The sequence below is a fragment of the Protopterus annectens genome, chromosome 2.part2 (assembly GCF_019279795.1).
Source record: "Protopterus annectens isolate FY-2018-M chromosome 2.part2, PAN1.0, whole genome shotgun sequence".
NCBI classification, from domain to species: Eukaryota; Metazoa; Chordata; order Ceratodontiformes; family Protopteridae; genus Protopterus; species Protopterus annectens.
This window is the reverse complement of record NC_056730.1, coordinates 386584722-386609195: the sequence shown is the minus strand read 5'-3', so window position 1 is coordinate 386609195 and position 24474 is coordinate 386584722. Positions and strand designations below refer to the sequence as shown.

Below are 24474 nucleotides of genomic sequence, written 5' to 3'. Positions count from 1 at the left end.
TTTTGAGATTTTAAGTATTTTCTTCTGATTTATTTCTTAGAAAAACTGCATTGCCACCTACTTTTCAGCATTTTCCTGCTTGCAAAAGTGATATCTGTGTTAGAAACAGTATTTAGAACATACCTAGAGCCTGTTTATTGCATTTTTGTGTTGCACTTACTTTAAAATCGTTTTTTCTTAAAATTGCATTTTACCTGCCTCTGGCCTAGCACACACGTGTTGGGGTCATTTATTGCACTGTTCTGACTAGTTTGCTACTTGTGTGTCTCTGCTATCCTTAAACAAAAACAAAAACAAAAAAAATCTTGCTATTTTCCCACTTTCTATAATTTAAAAAAAGTTCAGTTACAGAGTTGCTGTTCTGAACTGTTTGTAAGTTTCTTGGAGGCCAGTGCTTACTTGGACTAAAGTGAAGTCTCTGCGTTCACCAGTGGCAGTGGTTAACACTGAGCAGCTTGCCTGTCCCTGTAGGAGTGGTTACTGCCTAGAAACTCTAGTTTTATTGGCCATTTTGGGTCAATTCCAAACTCCTTGATCTCTCTCTCTCTTAAAACCCTGCAACTCTCTTTTTGCGTGGTCTTGTGCATAGAGCAGCATCGGGCTGCGCCGGTTAGCTGGGGTATACTATTCCTGGCTCCACAAAGTCTGCGCTGCAAATTTTCCTTTAGAACTAGGCAAGCCTCAACTCAAGTGCTTCAGATCAACTGCTCTTATTGCAGCACTTACATAACCCAAATCAGCACTTGTCCAAATCTCCTAGACAGCACTATTATAATACAGCATAAGACCCTCGCTTGTTCGCAAGACAAGTGAAATTTACTTTTCCAAGCATGTCCAGAGGTCAGCTTCAGGTGTACTCTCCAGTTCATCTGGTGGAATTGGGCATCCTGAGGCAATGTCACAACTGCCTCATGTATACAGACAACTCTCTCCTCATACCTCTAGACACAAACACTTGTGAGAGATGCAAATACACAGCCAGACTGGAGGCTAAGTGCTCTCAACCCATGACTGTAACAGACAGTCAAGAGGAGAAGAGACACACTAGCATTACACCACCAGTCACACATGGATCTACAAAACAAGCACCAGCAAAACATACACATAATACACAAAAACATATTCGGAGGCACTATGTACCAATCTGAAAAAGAAACAGGGCCCTCCAAAGCAAGCAACCTGCACCTCCAAACACAAGTCAGAAAACACATAATTCACCTCAGCAGTGTGCCTCATGACAGCCCCTAAGGCAAAACACCATACCCAACATGCTAGTAATAGGAGACTCTATAGTAAGGCACACAGATGTTCCACTCACCAGGCTGAACAAGGAGAAGGTTACTGTCAGCTGCCTGTCGGGTGCTAGGATCCGCCACATAACACAGGTACTTAGGTTACTCCAAAACAAGTACAAGTATGACGCTGTCATTGTACATGTTGGTGTGAATGATCTAAGATATACCTCCCTGGACTGCATGAAAAGAGACATTGAGGAGCTCTCTGATCATGTAGCCCAAGCTGGTATGACCCTGACCTTGAGTAGCATACTACCTTCACCTAGAATGATACCACAATACAAAGACAAAATGATCAATTTCAACAATTGGCTAAGCTTCTGGTGTCATTCTAAGGGGATCTAGTGTCTGTCTGTCTGTCTGGGATGACATGATAGGCAAGCCCCGCTGTTTCGTCAGAGATGGTTTGCACCTGTCACCCCTAGGCTTTCAAATACTGGCCAAGGCTCTTGCTTTCCCCGTAGTGCCTTTTTTTAGGCAAGGCTCAAAGGACAAACCAACCACCGTAACCAGCACAGGTAGCGAAAAACTTAGAGTAATGCTACTCAACACCAGAAGTCTCAACCTCAAAATGCATGCATTCGAGGCACTCCTCAGTATGGAGAAAATCGATGTTTGTGCAGTGACGGAAACCTGGTTCAAGGCTCCAGAGAGCACCCCAGCACTACCAGGTTACAATTCATATCATACCTTTCGGCCTCAGTTACTGGATTGCAGTACAAAGGGCGTAGGTGTATCCATATTTATCAAGGATACCCACATCTCCAGGTTAGTGGCGCAGCATGATGCCCCAGAGATCATCCATGCACAAGTATCAGCAGGCAAAACCACATTTCTAGTCGTAGCCTGTTATAGATTGCCACCATGTCCCAAGATGCTCACTCAGCATTCCTTGAGGCATTGGAAAATATAAAGGTCCTACCCAACACCATAAGTTTGGGTGATTTCAACTACCCTGGTATAGACTGGGTGAACTACCAAAGTTCTAACTCCTATGCCCAGTGGTTCATAGAATTTATAAATTCAAATGCTCTTGAACAACTCGTATGTTCTCCCACTAGAGGGGACAACATATTTGATTTAGTCATCATAAATATGGGTGCCCATTGTACCACACCCATTATCACTCCGTCTCTGGTCAGATCAGACCACAAACTGATAACCCTGGACATCCTCACCCCTCCACGTCCCCCAGTCAAAGAAACCATCATAAAAAACCTTTCCAAAGCAAACTTCAAACTACTTGCATCAGAAGTGGAAAGCTTCACTATTCCCTTGCAGAAGGATAATGATATCCAGGATGCAGAATCCTACACCAAGGCACTTTATATGCATTTTCAGGATTGCATAGACCATGCTATCCCAAATAAAACCAAGACTCCTTCCTCAAGCAAGAAGTAACCAGTCTGGTGGAACCTGGCCATAAGCAAACTATACAATAAAAGGAGGAGACTTATACAAGAAAAGGCCAAATCTCAAGTAGAAAAATCATCCCTGATCAGCATTAGTAAGAAATTGAGGGCCCTCATCAAGTCAACTAAAGCCAATTTCAAAAAGAAAGTTGCCAAGGATAACCATAAGGCCTTCTATGGTTATGTCAAAAACCTAAATGGCAACGCTCAGGTCTGTTCTGAGCTAGTACAAAATGGAGCAAAATACACTGACCCCACTGACATTGCCAACATCTTGGCTGACAGGTTCAGTGCAAATTCCCCCCCCCCCCCCACTACCTACAGGGCCTATTACTATTCCAGGGGATTGTGTAACTCCAAGTATTACTGATACATTGGTTAATAAGGCTCTAACTAAAGCTAAAAACACTGCCTCCACAGGACCAGATGGTGTCCCGGGCTGTGTCATACGCAAGCTCCAAAATTGATTAACCCCACATCTGAATACCCTGTTCAGTCTCAGCTTCTCGACAGGATATGTGCCAATAGAATGGCACAGAGCAATGGTGGTTCCACTGCACAAGGGTGGGCCCACAACCGACCCTAGGAACTACCAACCAATAAGCCTGACCAGTCTGATCTGTAAGGCAATGGAGCGAATCATTACGGAAGTCATAAATGGAGAGATTGTGAACCTCCAAACACTTGACCCCACAATGTTCGGCGTCATCAAGGGCAGATCATGCCTCCTGAACATGGTGGACTTCTTTGAGACAGTTACTCAGGCTATAGATAAGGGAAAACAGGTACACACGGCTTACCTTGACCTTGCTAAAGCATTTGACACCATTCTCCATTCGGGTATTATTAATAAAGTCACCAACCTGGGCATAAACCCTTACGTCACAAGATGGATCGCAAACTTGCTCTCAGACAGATCCCACAAAGTAAGATTAGTGGGATCTATGTCCGAATCTAGACCAGTAATGAGTGGTGTGCCTCAGGGCTCTGTCCTGGGGCCCCTCCTGTTTGGCATATACTTCTCAGAAGTACAGGCAAGCACTGAAGGGCTGTGGCTGACCAAGTTTGCGGACAACTGCAAACTGGGTGCTATAATAGAGTCTCAGGCTGACATGGATATCCTCCAGAAAGGCCTTAATGAGACTAATGCATGGTGTCAAAGCCATGGTCTCAAGCTAAATGCTAAAAAATATATAGTAATCCCCTTTGGAAAAAACAGAGTACCCGCGAACTACCACATAGGAGGTAACTCCCTGAAATCTGAAGAAGTAATAAGGGATCTAGGGACCCAAGTAGATAGTCAGCTTTCCTTTGATAACCATGTTGCCAAGGTGGTTAGAAAATCCTTCTATGTGTCCCATCTGATCACAAAAGGGTTTGCATCAAGATCTAAGGATGTAGTGGTGCCCCTCTACTCTTCCCTCATCAGACCCATTATTGAGTACAATGCACCAACTGGAATGTATCTGGCTAGCCATCTCCAGCAGCTGGAGAGACCACAGAGGTACCTCACTAAGAGGATTACTGGCCTCAAACAGTTGCCCTATGCAGCACGATTGAAAAAACTAAGGCTTTTCTCTGTTGCATACCACCTTCTCAGAGGTGATCTCTGTCTAACATACAGAGCCATGTCCAACCCAGAACTGTTGAACATGCTCCATCTTAGCAAAACCAAATCTACTCGAGCTACATGCTCTAGGGATATAAACCTCAGCACAACAATAAATAGAACATGCTGGAGGGATAGATTCCCTTCGCAAAGACTTCCCTTGCTATGGAACAAGGTCCCGATCTACATAAGACAGAGTCCCTCACTATCACTCTTCAAGAGGAACCTTGATGAGTGGATGGGTAACAGAAAGTTCACACGAGGGATCATACTAACAGCTCTACTAGATAAGAGCCAAGGGTACTAGCTGCTAGATCAAGGGCCTAGGGAACTAACCAAAGGGGCGGTGAATACCGCACAACGTGGCTGGGCTAATATATGCCTTCGGGCAGATAGCCCAGTACCTACCTATGAACCTATTAACCTATATGTGTTGTGAATCAAAGTGCTTTATTATGGGCTGTGAATTGTTGGTTAGCTATTGTTATGAAGAGCAAGGACATGAAGGCAAAAGCTAAATAAACCTATTATTTTTTATTGTTATTGTTGGCGGGGCAGAGAGCACATTAATATGCATTTAGATTAGCTATTTGTTGGTTACAAAATGTATGCGACTAGATAAGAATCAGGATATAGTTGGAAATCCCAAGTGACCACACAATCTCCAGCATAAGGGGGTGATCAGGCCTTGGAAATTGTTTTATGGTAAACTGAAGTAAAATAATTTATTTTTATGATTTTGATCATACAAGAAACAAAGCTAAAATACTTAATCTTGCTGTTTAACAAAATGGAAGTATTGTACCATGTGTATAATTCATCCATGTCTGATACTACTGTTTCATTATACTCTATGGAAATTTAATTTAAAAGGAAAAACTGCATGATTTGCTTGATTTAAAAAAAAAAATGATGAGCTGATAACTGGCTCAAAAGTCAGCCTAATAGAGTTTGGGTCCAAACTGCAGGTAGTAAGTCATGCATAAAATCAGAGCTCTCCTTATGGTAACCTATTATCTGAAACACTTTACACAGTTGAGAAAGTGACTCTCTGCAGAACTACAGTGTCCTTATGGGATTATAATGGAAGCAGATAGTGTCTTCAGTGATATCAGCTTATCTGAAAAGAACCAAGTGGTATCAGTCCAGGGCTCGTAAAGGGACCAGTGAATGAGGTGTACATCAAGAGGAGTAAAGAAACTCTGTGGTGAGATCTCTGGTAGGCTGCAAGAAATTAACAAACTGCCTCCAGTGGGTAGTGAAAACAATGAGTGGAGGGAGGGAACAAATTGACCAGTAGTTACAGCCATCAGGCGCCTGCATTGCAGAGATTCAAGATGGGCTTATAACTGGATACATTTACTGTGAACTAACGAGAAAAAGTTATGGATTGACCAAGACACTTATTTATTATCAAGATGGTTCACCAAATGTGCAGTACATCCTGTGCAATAGACTGCAGAGGTAAAAATAACAGTGAAGCCAGAGCGTAGAGGAAATTCTGACCAGAGCAATAGGGTACTTATTGATTCAGATACTGAATCACTGAGAACTATCCATCCCAAGGGATCAATGATGAAAGCCCTGTACAACTGAAGGAGCATCTTCACTCTACTATGTGGATGGTAGATAAGGAAGAACACAGTTTGTCCCTGTTCCTAGTTGGTACTGCCATTGTTTATGATGGTTAGATTTAGCATGAACTAACAACAAATTGTTAACAAGTGCCATATCTGATCCTTTCAAGTGAGCTGAATTACTGACAACATGGGGCACTGCAGCTACAAGTAAGGACCAAAGTTTTGTTCGGCCAGATCTCTAAAATAAAGGCTAAATCAACATCATGTACCCAAGTCCAAGACCATTCCCTAGATGGTATTTGAATTGGTATATTAGTGCCTTTGCTTAAACCAGTGAGGCAATCATCATATACTCTTTGAACAAAAAGTAACTTCATTCATGCTCTGTTTCACCCCAAGGTAGCACCCAGTTATAAAGGCAGCCAGCATACTTAAGTGGACAAGGTCTACCATACACAAGCATACATTAACATGCTTCCAAAACTGATTAATATGTTGGAACTGATTTTTCTCTATATAATGAATTACCCAACTTTTCGTATGTTTAAGAGATGTTGCATACTATTCAATCTTTACAGGACTTTTGTCTTTGTCTTTATTACATTTAAGAAAAATAAATTATTAACATAACTGCAGTGATGACATTAAATACCTACTGTTTGCATTTGCAGTTATTGTGTGGAGAAGTGGAGAGGAATATATTTTTATTCTTATTACTCCTTACTTATATTAATACTTCTTACCTTGGGAACCTAATTCTTGTCTACAGGAAAGGTAACATGCAAGTGGGCAATCATAAATATGTTGCTTACAAGACCTACTTGTCTCTTTACTTGATGAATGGATTGTGTTATTATTATTATTATTATTATAAGGAAAGATGATCAGTGGAGCAACCCCCACTTTATATATATTGTTGCGAGAACAAAGTTTCCCTCACGTCACCTCTCCTGCACTTACTACAGCTGTGTTGAGATACTGACTCTTCAGAACTATGACTTACTACCTAATCTAGACAGCCATATAGTCATACTCCTGTTGTCACCCATGTACTTGAATATGTGTGTGTGTGTGTGTGTGTGTGTGTGTGTGTGTGTGTGTGTGTGTGTGTGTGTGTGCATGTAGCATGTGTGTGCACATTTATGTATATAGTTTTTGTGTCCATGTCCTTTCATCTTTAATGCTATTGTAATGACTTTTTTTATGCTTTTCAAGATATGGGACATCGAATATAAGAAGAGACTTAGAAACATGTTAGGTCATATGTCGATAATTGGTGCACTCTCTTGGAATAATTACATTCTCAGCAGGTATGTTAAACTTACTTAGAAGCATGCATTATGATACAAAATTTAAAGGTAATGAAGCTTGCCAGCCTGACTGGTCTGACACTGTTTCCATACTTCATCCAGTGCAACAGATCACATCTAATTCATGTCTCTGTTTCCTTTCAAACACTATTTATGATAAGCAGCCCATTTTATTTCATGGGTTCTTGAACTTTACTACTGTTTTCTCATCTACAAAGCCACCACTGCAAGACTGTACCTGTAATCTAAGTAATCCTTTGTATAAACAATTTCAGTAAAGTTCACCTTCAAAGAATTTGTTTTTAACAGAGAGAGCTTTTATTAAAGTTTTGCACTGAGACAACAAAACAGGTTCCCAGGGATTCAGAAAGGCTTACCTGATTCAGAAATGTTGCGTCCATGTTTGTGGTCAATCCGACAATATTAATACTTGTGCACAACAAGCCCTGAGGATTGTTAACTCATTACAGCTAAGTGTGCCTTCAGGCATTTCTGCAGTTACCTCCTGTGACACCTCTAGGAGTCAAATGTTGACTATTCACATTTGCATTAATAATTCTGAAACCATGTTACATACAAGGCATCAGAAGATTTCATCTTAAAGCATACATGATGGCAAACATAATTGCATTGATATCTGACCTCTGTCTAATGCAGCTAAAAAGATATTCCCCAGGATTCATTAAACTGAAAATTCTGTGCAGGAACAGTGTAGCCATTCCTGCATGGAATACGGCCTCTGAGCGATCCAGCAAACAGCTGATCAGACGTGCACGAGCATGCCTACACTGTTCCTGCACAGAAACAACTAAAGAATGCTAATTACCTCATTTGCTGGTAAAAAAAAACATGCAAATGAGGTGAATTAGTGATTCACCAAGCAGGCAGGTATCCGTGCAAGAATAGTGTTATTTGCAGAAATGTATTCGGTTGCTAACCGAATCTTCTTCTTCTTTCGGCTGCTCCCGTTAGGGGTCGCCACAGCAGATCAACTGTTTCCATTTCTTCCTCTTGCTAACCAAATATATTTCTGCAAATAACAAAATGGAGGCATGACACTCCCCAAAATGCAAGTATTATAGTGTTTAGGCATGCCAGTGCCATTGGCATGGAAAACTGTTTATTTTTTATAAAAATCAAATTTATTTATTTTTGGCCGATCTCGAACATTTAAGCATAGGGCAGCTGCGTGCAAACGGGATTGTGCCGAAAATAAAAAAAAAATGTAAAAACTCAATTTTAAGGGAAATCTGCATTTTGCCATTATAGTCTATGGCATGCAGAATGAAAACAATACCAGGGAACAGTGGTTGTCAAGGAGAAAGTCTCCGTGTTAGTGTAATAACTATGGACTAAGGCAGTGGGGTATGCAAATAAGAGGAAATTTACTGAATCACAAAAATCTTCTAAGTCCCAAACTGCACCTAACCGTGTAGGTGCTCTAGCATGATGACATAACTAGGAGGAGCAACAGACATGAAAAAGGGGTGTGTAAGGTATGTTGTAAGCACATTGGAGCTCTAAGGCACAGAGATAAGCTTAGCTAAGCACAGCTAAGCAAGGGGATGTGTCTGAGGCTGTATTGGCTTATTCCATGAAATGAAGAGCATGTTCGTGACCAGCGGAAGGCCATTTCTCATTGTTTACCTTAACCAAATGGGTTTACATGGAGCGCACCAGGTCTAAAACAAAACAACCCCCCTGAAAATAGCAGGATTGTTTACATTTGGGCACCGGGTTTGCACGTCAAGCCTCTGTGCTTAAAAGGGGAGGAAATTGGAAGGAAAAATAGGTAAATCAGGATGCGCTAGAGGCTGAGGGTGGAGAGGAGGATAATGCTGACAACCACCACAGACCAAGGAGGAGGAGAAGAGTGTTCAGACCCAGGGTGACTTACCAGAAGCTACATGATCTGGAGATAGTAGAGCACTACAGGGTGGACAGAGACATACTTCATCAAATCACCGTGCTGTGCCAGCCTCAACTCAGAGCTAGTACCAACAGAGCGGAACCTATCCCAGTGGATACCAAGGTATGTGTAGAGTTAAGAATTCTAGCTACAGGTTCTTTCCAAAGACCTACTGGGGACATCATGGTGGTCTCACAGGCATCTGCATCCAGGGTACTCCACCAGTTTTTAGATACCATGCTATCACATGCTGGTGAGCACATTTACTTTCCCAACACCCGTGAGGAGAGGACCAGCAATATGCATCTCTTCCACCATGTAGCAGAATACCCAGAGGTACTGGGTGCCATAGACTGCATGCACATCTACATCAAAGCACCACCCAGTGAACAAGGTAAGGTCTACATAAACCACAAGGGATTCTCCTCCATCAACTACCAGGTCATGTGCAATGCCCAGGGCATTATCATGAAAGTGTGTTGTGGCAGCCCTGAAAGCTATCATGACTCCCACATCTGGCATTCGTTACAAGCTATACCAGGCATTTGCCAGTGGAGGCATCCAGTATGGCCATCTGGTGGGGGATGTTGGCTATGCACTAGAGCCGTGGATGAAAACACCCATCAGAAATGCACCCACACAAGAACACCATAATGAGGCACACGCACAAACCAGGATCATTATAGAGCATGGGTTTGGGATGCTCAAGTCACAGTTCCACTGCCTTGACATATCTGGTGGAGCCTTGCAGTACTCTGCAGTCACATGTGCACACATGTTCATAGTATGTGCCATGCTACACGATATGATCCTGCAGAAACTGCTGCAGCAAAAACAGCATAGGGAAGGGACACACTGCCCCCCACCATTGCCAAGGTCCCCACAGGCACAGAGGAACTCGGAGGAGGAGGCCCCTGAGCCTGCTCCTGTAGTTAGACAGAGGCATACCCAGTATGCTCAGGCCTTGGCAAAGAGGCAATGCATAGCATACACACTGACACTGTAGGGACCCCAGGGACTGGCACCTCTCTCTGACTCGCATACACAGTAAAATGGATGACACACACATCACATTACCTGTAACTTACTATGTATAGGCAGTGTACTGTGCGCATCCAACATAGGCGGCCCTCAAGCATCACCCTCACAACTGCTGCAAACACAAGGTAAGTTAGTCTTCTTAACAATAAATAAATAAATGGATTAGTATGTTTTGCTAGCATATATCTATGGTAATACTGCATGCATGCAAGGAAATGGGCTGGCCTACTAGGATAGCAGCATACAACTAACAGCTGTGTGGGACACCAGGAAATGTCTGGCCAAAACTGGCCTCCACACACTATGCAGTAGTACCCAAGGTGGCAAATCCCACTGCAGTATATGTGTGGGGACAAATAACTGGGTGGTCATAGGTCACAGGCATGGATGTCAGTGTGGGGGTCCCATACCCACTCACCAAGTCAGCTATAGAAAACCACAGACAAATGTCTGTTAAAGGCACTCAAATGTTGGCAGTGTTGAATTACCCCCCCCCCCACAGACTCACAGTGATATCACAGCAGGACATGCAGTTGCAGTAAGGCTATCAAGGGTAAGAAGTCTGAAACTCAAATGTGTACCAGTACAATCTGACTTGTGCTCTTTACTGATATGCCTCTAGTCTCCAAAGCAAATATTAGCATAGTCTGTGCAAATGTGTACAGTTAACAGGTGTGCCCCCCATATAGCCACACAAATGCAGTAACATGTATGTTTGCGGGGAAATAGCAGCATAGCACACATTGGCAGGGCTGTACCAATACACATGAAAATATGTTGCCTATCCACAATATGCAGGGGTAAATGAGCTATGTGTATGTGTGGTTAATACTGTCAGGATCTGGCCAGCACATTCTCCTGGCAGTCATCTTGTAGTGCCCTAGGTCCAGTGCTGTCTTTGACAGGGCCATGTGCAGATAACTGCAGTGCCAACTGTTATGCATGTCAGTGACACCCACTGTTCTGACACTGACATACTTGGAAGTCACAGTGCTATGTGGGATATACTACACATATAAGTGAAATCTTGAAGGATGTGTGTCAAGGCTTTGGTGAATATAAGTGCTTTTTGGTACTGTTGCCAGTGGTTATTCTCAATAATCCTTTTGTCTTATGTTTGCTTTTACATATAATGGACACGCCTACACAGTAGAATGCACTCTGTACCCACAACTAAAACTCTCAACCTCTCACAGCAAGATGTCTAATCAAGGGCAGAAATAAAAGTAGAACAAAGGAACAATGATAGGCATGTGTTGTAAATATTGCCCTTACATACTGAAAAAGTTGGTAGGGTGAGGGGTATGCAGTAGCAGGAATTGTCTGAAGGTTATATAGTCTGAAACAGTAATGTCTGTCATTATTTTGTAACATCACTCTTCAATTATATGTAACTAACTTGCCATAAAAACACCTGGACAACCTGCCAAAAAATGTACAAGCGAGAGGTATTCCCACACAAGAATATAACATCTCAGGTTAGAAAGATACCACACAAGCAGGAGATCCACAGCCAGTATATAGGTTGCTGGACTGTTTACACAGCTGTGTCACTACTAAACTGGTTGTATCCACACCTCACAGATGGCGTTGTTGGGCAAGAATTGACATAGCTGCTCTCATAATATTGATCTATACATCATACAGCTAGTATTCCTCTGGTAAAACACTGTGATGATCTGAGGATGTCTGACAGTAGGTAATGACAATACATTGCAGTTTCAGACTACAGATATGTCAGAAAATGTCTGCTAAACAAAAGAAGTACCCTGAGGAAAGTCCTGTGTACTCCTGAGAGGTATGGCTGTAGCACATAAAACCCTGGACTGGAGTACACCTATATCTGGAATGGAGTCCCACTCTAACTATAGAAGGTCACACTGGGCATGCTCCTACACTTAGATAATCACAGGTCATGTTGGAACCCACATCGGAATATATGACTGTATTATGTACATATGTCAGTGCATACAGACAGCTATGTACACTTCAACTGTCCCCACACACACACACACATCAGACAGGATTACCCTCAGCTAGCTGTAGGTGGCCCATATGTGATATATCTGCATCTGTTGTGAGAGATACACACACACGTATATATGGGCAACAGATATATGTTAAGCATACACATACATAGATGTGGAGAAATGAGAGACAGACAGTGATAGAGGGAGAGACACAGGGGGACACAGATTGAGTCACACACACTGATCCCTTGAATGGCATATAGTGATGTCCTGCTGTGAACAGTGGCATACCAGCTGTAAACAGTTGCAAGTGCCAGCATAAAATGTGAGCCCCATTGTGTAACAGTACTGAGGTTGGATTTATAATATCACATCACGTGTGTGTGTGTGTGTGTGTGTGTGTGTGTGTGTGTGTGTGTGTGTGTGTGTGTGTGTGTGTGTGTGTGTGTGTGTGTGTGTCTGTAGGTCTAAGTATTAGGAGACTCTTCCCACTCAGTACACTTCACATTGCCATACTTCACAAGATCTGCTGCTCTCATTCACCTTAGAAGTACCATTGGACACCGATCACCCATATAAGCTCTGTAGTGAGTGTGATAACTGTGTAACACTATAGTACAAATAACTAGATTGGTAAGGGTTCTAATTTCAATACTGGCAACTCTGTGTGTGACAGTTGTGTATGCGAGAGTGAAGGAGTGTGTGTTTGTTTGTAGGTGAAATAGTTTTAGACCATTCCCACTCACAACACTTCACAGTGCCCCACTTTATCAGTCCTGCTGATGTCATTCCCCTTATTGGCACATTTGGCCAGCTGTCAGCCCAGTCAGCAGTAGCACTACAGTACAAATCACTAGCTAGACAGGGGTTCTAATCTCAGATCAGGCAAATGAGTGTGTGTGTATGTTTGTAGGAAGAAGTATTTTGATAAATTTCCCACCCACTACCATACTTTATCAGTCCTGCTGATGTCATTCCCCTTATCAGCACCTTTGGCCAGCTGTCAGCCTAGTAATCTCTGTAGCTCATGTGTTAACTGTGTAACACTATAGTCCAAATAACTAGATAAGCAGAGGTTCTTCTCTCTGATCTGGCAAATGTGTGTGTGGGTGTATAAATATGTGTGTAAGTGCATATGTTTGTAGGAAGAATATTTTGATAAGTTTCCCACCCACTGCCCTACTTTATCAGTCCTGCTGATGTCATTCTCTTATCAGCACCTTTGGCCAGTTGTCAGCCCAGTAAGCTCTGTAGTGCATGTGATAACTGTATAACACTGTAGTACAAATAACTAGATAGGCAGCGGTTCTACTCACAGATCTGGCAAATGTGTTTGTGTGTGTGTGTGTGTGTGTGTGTGTGTGTGTGTGTGTGTGTGTGTGTGTGTGTGTGTGTGTGTGTGTGTGTGTGTAAGTGTGTAGGAAGAAGTATTTTGATAAGTTTCCCACCCACTGGCTAACTTTATCAGTCATGCGGATGTCACTCCCTTTATAGGTTTATAGGTGTGTACTAGGCTAATGGCTCTGGAGCCTTTACAAGCCTAGCCCATGGAAGTGCCCTGCCATTGTGCCACCTGACATTAGTTCCCAGTGCCTCCATCAAGTAGAGCCATTGGAGTGATCCCTGGGGTGAACTATTACCCATCCACTCATCAAGATTTCTCTGGAGCAGGCTCATCTAGGTGCTTTGCTTGACAAGTATGGGAAGTCTATTCCAGGTCATGTGCAGTCTCAGTGAGGAACTTGTCCCTGCAGCATGTTGTGTTAATTGTGGTAATGAGGTTGAGGTCCCTGCAGTGTGTGGTGCAGAGGGATTGGGATGCCTTTAGGTGCAGCATTTCTAAAAGAACTGGGTCGGACATGGCTTTGCAGATCAAGCAGAGATCACCTCTAAGTAGGTGATATGAGACATAGAATAGCTGGAGTCTTTTGAGTCTGTCTGTGTAGGACATGTGTTTAATGCCTAGGATCCTCTTTGTGGGGTACTTTTGTGGCCTCTCCAGCTGTTGCAGGTGTCTAGTGAGGTACATACCAAATGGGCCATTACATTTGATGATTGGCCTAATCAGGGAAGGGTACACAGGGAAGATGACCTCTCTCTTCCTGGATGCAAAATGCTCGGTAATGAGATGTGCCATATAGAAGGATTTCCTGTCCACAGTGGCAATATGGTGGTTGAAGGAGAGGTTGCTGTCAACCTGTGTCCCCAGATCTCTTATAATGCCTACAGTGTTCAGTGGGTTCCCATTAATGTGGTACCTAGTGGGAACTGAGTTTTTACCAAAGGGGCTGATGATGCATTTTGTGGTGTTAAGCTTCAGGCCATGGTTTCCACTCCAGTCAGTGGTCTCAGTGAGGCCTTTCTGTAGTATGTCTGCATCACTTGTGGAGTTAATGATGGCTCCCAGCTTGCAGTTGTATGTGAACTTGGTCAGTCAGAGTTCCTTTGTGTTGGCCTGAACTCCTGAGAAGTAGATGCTGAACAGGAGAGTACCCAGGAGTGATCCCTGTGGGACTCCACTCATGACAGGTTGGCAGTCTGACTTGGAGCTCGCTACTTTCACACCGTGTGTTCTATCTGTGAGCTAATTTGCAAACCCTCTAGTGATATAGGGGTTGATGCCTAGTTTGGTGGGTTCATCAATAATTCCTGACTGAGGAATGGTATCAAAAGCCTTGGGCAGACTGATGTAAGCTGTATGCAGTGCCTTATTATCATACACAGCCCCGGGAATTGACTCAAAGAAGTCAGCCAGGTTGAGCAGGCATGATCTCCCTTTCACAAAGCCAAACTGTGTGGGGTCCAGAGTTAGGAGATTACTTATATGTTTGTTGATCAGTTCCCTGATGATGTGCTCCATAGCTGTAGATATCAGACTCATCAGGCTAATGGGATGATAATTCCCAGGGTCTGTAGTCGCTACCCCTTTATGAAGATGGATGACTGTAGCAGTGTGCCATTTGAAAGGGACAAAGCCTGAGGTGAGGCTGTGACTGAACAGGGCACGCAGATGTGGTGCCAAGGTATCTTTGTAATTCATATAGAATGCAGCCAGGGATATTTTTGGGTCCCATGGAAGCTGTATTCTTGCCCATGGACAATGCAGGTTTAACCTGGGCTCCAGTAATACTGGGTGCCTGGCATTCCTCTGGCAGTCTGAGTGTTCCCCGGGAGGGGGGGAGAGGGGTAAAGCTGGAAATGAATGTGTTAGCAAGAATGTTGGCAATATATTTTGGCTCAGTATAGGAGGTAGCATTGTGCAACACTTTTGGATATTGCCGTGGAGGTTCTTGATATCACTATCAAATGCTTTGTAATTGTTGTCAGTGTCTGCTGCAATTCTGCCACCATAGGTGGCTTTAGATAATTTCATGAGGGATATTAAGTTGTTGTTGAGGCTAATAAGGGAGTTTCACCACTCTTGAGACTCCATCTTTTTCTACAACAGTTTCTTCCTTCTGTTGTACAGGTTATTAATGGCATGGGACCACCAGATTGGCCTCCAGTGTTTGGAGGAGAGTGTCATGGTTCTGTTCGGTATGGCTAGTTCCATGCATTGATGTACATGTTTGTACAGTGCATTTGTGTATGATTTGGCAGTCATGCAGGTATTTTCCATTGGCATGGGTTCTGTGAAGTTAGCCACCTCTGTTTTTAGGAGTCCAAAGTCAACTTTGTAGAAGTTTTTCAAGGTGGTTACCTTTGCAGGGGGTGTGGGTGAGATGATGATTTCCATGGTGATTACTTTATGGTTGGATCTAACCAGGCAGGGATTGACTACTGTTGTCAAGCAATGGTCCCATATGTTAGTAATCAACACAGGTCAAGGATGTTGATTCCTCTACTGGGTATCAGAATGAGCTGGTCCAGGGCATTAGAACTGATGAATTCCAGGAAGCATTGGGCCAGTGTATTGGTGCTTGAGTATCTTTCCCAGTTGATGTTGGGGTAGTTGCAGTCTCCTAGTATGAGATGTTAGGTTGGCCCTTGATAGATTTCAGGGTTTTGAGGAATATGGATTGAGAGTCTAGGGACATGGATGGGGACCCATTGCAAGCTATGACCTGGATTGCAGTGTTACTCAATGTCAGTTGTACCTGAAGTATCTCAGATGCATTATGCTGAGATACTAGTCCGGAGGTGTGCATATCCTTTATGAATATGGAGACACCACTGCCTTTGGAGCTATGGTCCATGTTTGGGGCTGACAGGCGTGAAATGAGTTATAGCCTGGTAGTGCAGGGGTGCTGTCTGCTGCTGTAAACCAGGTCTCTGTTACAGCACAAATGTCAATGTTCTCCAGTTTGAAGAGTGCTTCAAGTGACTGCATCTCGAGATTTAGATGTCTAGTGTTGAGCAGCATGACCCTTAGATTGCATTTATGTATAGCTGTTAAGGTGGTAATTTGATCTAGAACACCACCTAAAAAGGCACTATAGGGGTGGCAAGACACTTAACCAGTACCTGGAAACCCAGGGGTGACAGAGGCAGGCCATCTCTGGCAAGCCATTGCAGTCTCTTAATCATGTTATCCCAAGCAGACAGATACTGGATCCCCTGAGAATGACACCAGACACTTAAGCCAATTGTTGAAGTCAATCATTTGTTGTTTGTACTGCGGTATCATTCTGGGTGACAGTAGTATACTGCTCAGGGCTACTGTCATACCTGCCTGGCCCACATAATCTGAGAGCTCCACCATGTCTCTTTTCATGTAGTCCAGAGAGGTGCATCTCAGGTCATTCACACACACACACATGGACAATGACAGAGTGATACTTGTAGTTCTTGTGGAGTGACCTGACTGGGTGTGTTATGTGTTGGATTCTGCCACCTGACAGACAGCTGACTCTTACCTTCTCCATATTCAGTCTAGTGAGTGGGACATCTGTGTGCCTCACTATTGAGTCATCTATGATTACTGTATTGGCCAAGGTGGTTAGCCTTAAGGGCTTAGGTTGAGGGACACACTGTGTAGGTGAGAAATGTGTCCTGTGGTTTGAGCTGTGTTGTGGTGGTTGAGTGGATGACTGTCTTGGAGGACTCTGCTGTTTGGGTAAATGTCTATTGAGTGCCTCTGTGAAGGTAGATGTGTGTTTTTTGTTTGCATATCAGAGCTGTGATAATGGGTGTTCTGGAGAAGTATGTGTTCCATGTAGTGTGGTGCAGGTGTTGACCCTTCTCCTTCTGATCAGCTAGTCCAGTCTTCATTGGAGAGTGCATATCTTCCAATTTGATGACATAGAGTATCCCTCACAAGTCTAAGTATTGGGAGTTTAGAGGAGAGGGTTGTCTGTGTACATGCGTCAGTTGCAACAGTGCCACAGAATGCCCTAGTGCACCAGGTTAATGGGCAAAAGCACAGAGAACTTCACTTTAATCATGCTAGGAGGGGTGGTCCTAACTACTAAGTACTGGGGCTAATTCCGTGAGCAACGACTACTGCTGATGCCTCTCAGGTGTGCTAGAATAATTGATACAAAAACTGTTGAAGTACAAAGCTATTAAGCTATTTGAAGTGCAAGAGATGAAGAACTAGCAAGATCTAAGAGAAAAACTGAAAGCAGACTTTTTGGCACCTATAATAATTTACCTCAGCTGCGCAGTTATCAGCACCTTTGGCCAGATGTCAGTCCAGTAAGCTCTGTATTATGTGCGGTAACTGTGTAACACTATAGTACAAATAACTAGATAGGCAGGGGTTCTAATCTCAGTACTGGCAAGTAAGTGTGCGTGTTTGTGTGTGAATCATATACTGTCTGAGTTATACCATTTTGAGTTGTGTACCACCCTGTACACGTCCCATCACCCTACTTTACTAGACCTGCTGATGTCATTCACCTTAGAAGTACCTTGGGACTAGGTGAAATCATGTAAGCTCCATGGGGCGTCTTATAATTGTAATGCTATAGTAGAAATAACTACATAGGAAGGGGTTCTAATCTCAATACTGGCAACTGTTTGTGTGTGTGTGTGTGTGTGTGTGTGTGTGTGTGTGTGTGTGTGTGTGTGTGTGTGTGTGTGTGTGTGTGTGTGTGTGTGTGTGTGTGTGTCTTTGTGTGAGAAACACATACTGTGGGGGTTATATAATTTTCAGTTGTGTACCTCCCTGTACACTTCCCATTACCCTACTTTACTAGGCCTGCTGATGTCATTCACCTTAGAAGTACCTTGGGACTAGCTAAAATCATGTAAACTCCACGGCGCATCTGATAACTGCATGACACTATAGTAGAAATAACTAGATAGGACAAGGTTCTAATCTCGATACTGGCAACTGTTTTCATGTGTGTGTGTGTGTGTGTGTGTGTGTGTGTGTGTGTGTGTGTGTGTGTGTGTGTGTGTGTGTGTGTGTGTGTGTGTGTGTGTGTGTGTGTGTGTGTGTGTGTGTGTGTGTGTGTGTGTCTTTGTGTGAGAATCACATACTGTGTGGGTTATACAATTTTGAGTTGTGTAACACCGTGTACATTTCCCATCACCCTACTTTACTAGGCCTCCTGATGTCATTCACCTTAGAAGTACCTTGGGACTTGGCAAAATCATAATACCTAGATAAGTAGAGGTTCTAATCTCAATACAGGCAATTGTGTGGTTGGGTAAAGATCATATCCTGTTTGTCTGATACCATTTTGATGTGTGTACCATCCACACCTGTTTACCACCTCCCAATGGCATTACCTTATATAGCGTGGTAACGGTATCTGCCTCACATGCAGCATGTTAAACCATTGTGCAGGCCATACCAGTCCTCTATACAGATGTCTATGGAATATCCAGATGTTTGCAACTTATATGTGCTCTGTGTCCCTTAACAATGCCCATGTATGTGATATTGTTGACAAATCAGCCACGGTGAGTGTAGTGACACACATGCCAGCATCAGGTATCATACCTGACTGAAACATTATGCTGATACAGCGTCTGCTACCCTATCACTTGTCAAGGCTTGTAGGAGCAATACATGACTTCACATGCTATTTCTAGTGGGTTATCTCACCATCCATGAAGGCATTCAGAACATTGCATTTTGTAAGAGGTAATGTGTTATGTCCCATGCATATAATCTATGTGGGGCATGTCATGTGTATGTAGTACTACAGTACATCAAAGTGGATATGTAGGTTTACTAATCTGTTTATTTCCAACTGTGTTTGTATTACTGTATGCACATCCCTTGTGTCACTCCTTACTGTGTGTATGCAAAAGATATACCATTTTGTCTCCATGTTCCACCCAGTGAACTCATGAATACATACCATAAACCTGTCATACACAGTATCATGCATGCCCTCCTCAACTGCATCAGGGTTGAGTGCATGGGAAAGAAACGGCAGGGCCAACAGTGTTGACAGGTGAATCTGTTGCAGTTAATGTAATGGCTACGCTTGTGAGATACCTGCTGACAGTACTGCAGTAACCTGTTCTGTATGTATGAGCCTGTGGTACTACATAACACTGAGGTGACATGTCTGAAGGCTACCTGTCTGTGACAAGGGGTATGTATGCAAGGTCACACTGTCTGACAACAGTGTCCCTCACACACTGTTGCATGCATACACACCTGGTATATGTACATATAAAGCTGTACCTTGCCTATGACATGGTCAGTGTATTCCCACTCTGCCATACTCCCTCTTGGGAATGTCTGCAGGGCCACAGCCTGCAGACACACAGACAACTTGAACAGAAACAGAATACAGCATGTCAGACTACATTCAGTCAGTGGTACTAACAACAATAATGCATCCTGGCTAATAAGGTACATACACCTGTATGTGTACCCATAACAAATGCAAGCAGACAGCATCTTACACAGTATTACACAGCTACACTGTACTATATTCGCCCTCTGCATCAGACCCATATTAGCATGTCCTTGCATTGATATTAAGGATGACAGGGATGTGGCACAGGTATCATCATATGCAGAGGGTGTGATATGGGTTTGCCAGTGGCTTGACGAGCAGCAGTCTTCCTGCTAGCACCCCCACCCATCCGCCTGTGTGGGGCCTTGCCTGCACTCTGGCTATAGGCAGTGTCTGCACTCACACCTGCCATAGTCACCACACTAGGCTGTTCCACACCACCACCTGCCAACTGTCTATCTTCTGTGGCCACTTGTGACAGGGTATGTGTGGGCATTGTCACTGTGTGCATTGATGGCGTGGACAACAGTGGGATGCCAACCAATGGCACAGATTCAGCTCCTGACAATATTGTGGTTGCATAAGTGTGCACACCCTTAAAATGATACTTTGTTGAAGCCCCTTGTAAGTGACTTACAGCATTCACTCTTCTCAGGAAGGTGTCTATCAGCATGGTACATCTCGACTTGTCATTATTTAGCTACTCTTCCTTGCAAAGGTCCCCCAACTCTGTCAGATTGCAAGGGCAGCTCATGTGCACAACCCTCGTCAGGTCACTCTGGGGTTTTGCTTTCAAGTTTCACTCTAGGCACTGGCTGGGCCAATCCATAACCATGAGTGTGTTCAGATGGAGCCATTCTTAGGTAGCTTTGGATGTATGCTTTGGGTCTTTGTCATGTTTGAAGGCTGACACCCCTCCCCATCCTCAGCATTCTTGCCGACAGCTCATGGATGTGGGCCAGATGCGAGTGTTATTTTGAACTGTTCAGATTTCCCACCACCGTGATTACAGGCCCAGTTCCAGCTTTAGACCAGCATCCCTACAGCAGACCAATGCCACCAGCATGATTCACCATGGTGATGGTGGGCTTTATGTGAAGAGAGGTGTTGCTTGTGCACCACACGTACCTTTCATTATTGTGGCTGTGAGGTCGATCCATAGTCTTATTACACTATAATACATTTTCACACATGCCTTTGGGAGACTTTATGTGCTGTATTGCAAGTTGTATCCACCCCTGCATGTTTTTTTAGTGTGACAAAATGCTTTCATCTTCTGACCCTACTCCATAGGCTAGACTTATGCAGAATATGGGAGATTGTTCTCACATGTAGTACACAACACCAATACTTGCAAGAGATTCCTGCAACTCCCTCATTGTTTCTGTAGGTCTCCTGACAGCCTCCCTGACCAGGTTTGGACATGTCTTTTCATCAGTTTTGGAAGGATGTCAGGTTCTTTTCAACAGCACTGTTGTCCCATATTTAATCCACCTTTTGATGACTGTCTTCACTGTATTCCATGGTGTATGCAATGCTGTGGTAATGTTGTTGTACACTACTCCTGAGTGATACCTTTCAGATATGAGATCCCTTTGCTGCTTTGTAAGCTATCTGCAAGCCATGGCTGTTGCTGTTGCAGGCAACTGAGGAAATATCATGAATATCCTACTTGGACAGTGGACTGTTATTTGGTGTTATTCTGAGTGTATTTACTTGATGGCAAGTGTGTACCCAAGCAGACTGAATGCTGTCAGTAAATCACAAGCTGCTGCAGTAAAATATTATTTGAAGGGTGTGCACACGTATGCATCCAGCTTATTGTAAGGTTTGTATACTCTATATTTGGTGTCCAACAGATTGGTTGGTTTTACAAGTGAATTGCTCATGTTATGGGTTACATTAAAGGTTGGAAAAGGTGTGGACTGACATATTGTGGTCTCAATTTGTATATATCATACACACCTGGTATCTTAACAGGGTTGTGTACACTGTTTATATCCACTGTATAAGAGTAATGATTCACACATGTCCCTATCTTAGGCAATTTGTCCCCACCCCCATTTTGCTGGTCTCTGTCCAGAAGTCTTGCACTGACAGGTTGTGAGGTATGCTACAGGAGTGTTATATTCTCTTCAGATAGGCCTCTGTGGTGACCACTGTGATGCAATGCAGTTAGCCCCACCACAAGTGAACATGCACATAAACAATACTGCTATGAGTGACAGTTGTATGTATGGTAAATTGCATACCCTTCACATGCCTGGGGTATTGGCAAACCACAACACAACAATTCCATACTCACCAGTTTCAGGCTGCTGTCCCACATGCAGACCAGAGGAACCTAGGTAGTTGTGGGAGAGAGGTATTGTCAGCAGACTCACATGTGGCATTGGTACAGGATGGATGCAGCATGTCTGCACATTTACAGTATAACCGCCAGTACTACACAATTTGCTATCCTTCACCTTAGATGTGCACTTCTGTGCATTACAAAACCCCATCCACAACTGCAATCTGACCTAACACATGCATGTAGATACTCTACAGATACAAGTATGTCTGCTACACTAGTTTAGTAATCTCCACTGGGGCCTTACCTTCACTCTCCTTGTTCATTGTCTGGGTGCTACCCACCACCAGCATGTGGGGGTCTGTACCCTGATGTTGTACTGGGATGGGTGCACCAAGGTTGGCGAGGAGCTCCTCGGTGGGTGTCAGTGGGGGCTGCATGGCTGGGACCCCACCTGTGGCTGTGCAGTCCCTGGCCACAGCAGCAGCACTTTGCCATTCATGGAGTATGAGTTTGGTTGCATGATGCCGGCCCTGCTCATATGTACGTGTGTGCAGGCCGACATTGTTTATTCCATGGATAAGGTCATCCCAAAGGCTGGTCCTCTCCCACAGATGTTGCTGACTCCGGCCAAACATTACTGTATGGTTCTGTAGTATGGCTTCTATGATTATGGTTGTCTCAGCAGCTAAAAATGTTGTACTTCACTGATGCGACATTGCACGTGGAAGACATAAAAAGTGAAACATATCACAAGACCTAATACATTTGGCAACAGTATGTACAGAACCTGCACATGTACATTGAATACCAGTAGCCACCACTCACAACCACACCATACCCCTGTAATATAGCATCACAGTATAAGCTTGCATTGCACTCCTGGTCCTGATGCGTCATATTCCTCCCAATGAGGGCCAGTTAATTGCATAATTCCCTATTCCTCATTCAGGTCTGTGTAGACGGATGACATTGGCCATATTCCATGTGGATGGGGTGTGGATGGTGCCGAGGCTTGGTGTGACTACAGTGTGTAATGCAGCTGGGAGAATATGCCTGAGTTCATGTAGGATGTGGACAGGGATATTATCATGTCCCATGGATACTTAAGTTTGTTGCCTTTCAGTAGGCAATATATACCTGCTCACTAGTGATGAAGGGAGGGGTGCGGGTGCTGTGCATATCCACCTAAAGTAATGCTGAGTCAGGGGGGTGATGTTTGCCCTAACCCTATCTGCAGCAGGATGGCTATAGCTAAGTTGTGTGTGTATGTGGTATGACTGATCACCATTACAGGTTGGGTTGGTTTGTTGCCTCTGAGATTGCAGACATATGGGAAGATGGCCTTGTGATTGGCCGTGGTGGATGTGTCATAGTTAGCTTTACAGTAATCCATCTGTGACCTTATTTGTTTGTTCAGGCAATGGCTAACTTGATGCCAGGTTGGTGCCTGCACCTACTTTGCCATGTATAGCTGATATAGGTGCCAAGTCTGTGATTTATGTATTTCTGCTGTCCTGCAAAGGGGACTACTCTACTTTGGTGGAGGCAGGTTTTACAAGTAATGTATTGCTGAGTCCATACAGTTATGTAGATGTTCATATAGCTGTTTGTAGTAGGCATGGGCACAAAGTCATAACACAGCCAGATACCTCTCCAATTTCAAACTGATGATCATGCTTATTGTAGTACCTATGGCTGTGTCAGAGCAATCCAACAACCAGTAGCTGTAGAAATGTCACTCTGTTGGATGCACAGTATCTAAAATTACACACATGTACAACATGTGCAGCTTCTTTAACTGTCATTTTGCATCCCATGTCTGTTGTTATGAGGCAACCAGATACACCTACTCATACTGACATGTACACAGGTAATACAAGATATACATTTCTGTTCTATGTCAGCAGTGGCACACTGTATTCACACTCTTGCTGCCCAGTCATACCTCTCAACCCATTAGAGCAGGACATCTGTAGGATGCCACACATACATGGGGCAGTGGGACAAAATTTGTAACACTGTCTTAATATTGCTGTAACACACTTGAGTCATTCAGTATCACCATAGCCTTTGCACTGACAGGCATAACTTGGAGGATGTCCAACACTCATATGGCAGGAAGAGAGTAGAAAGGATAGGAGTGTGGTAGTGAGGGTAAGAACTTTTAATACTGGCAGTATGACTGGTATAGGGACAGAGATAGCTGATATGATGGCCAGGGGATGGTTGATATATTGTGTGTGCAAGAGACCAGATGGAAGGGCAGTACGGCTAGATGTATGGGACACAGGTCACAATTGTGCTATCATGGTGTGGATGGGAGGAGAAAGGGGGTAAGGGTTATCCTGAAGGAACAGTATGCCAAGAGTGTTTTTGTAGGATGAAATGAGTGTCTGATAGAATGAT

The 24474-nt window shown here is 43.7% G+C and overlaps 1 protein-coding gene across 1 annotated transcript in view; it reads left to right on the top strand.

The window, feature by feature from the left end:
* The window catches only part of CDC20B (cell division cycle 20B), a 453794-nt gene that overhangs the window by 216759 nt on the left and 212561 nt on the right, over positions 1-24474 (top strand). Inside the window, exon 8 of the mRNA XM_044064423.1 lies at positions 7112-7206. Within this exon, the coding sequence (XP_043920358.1) occupies positions 7112-7206 (95 nt within the window). The remainder of the gene's footprint in view (positions 1-7111; positions 7207-24474) is intronic.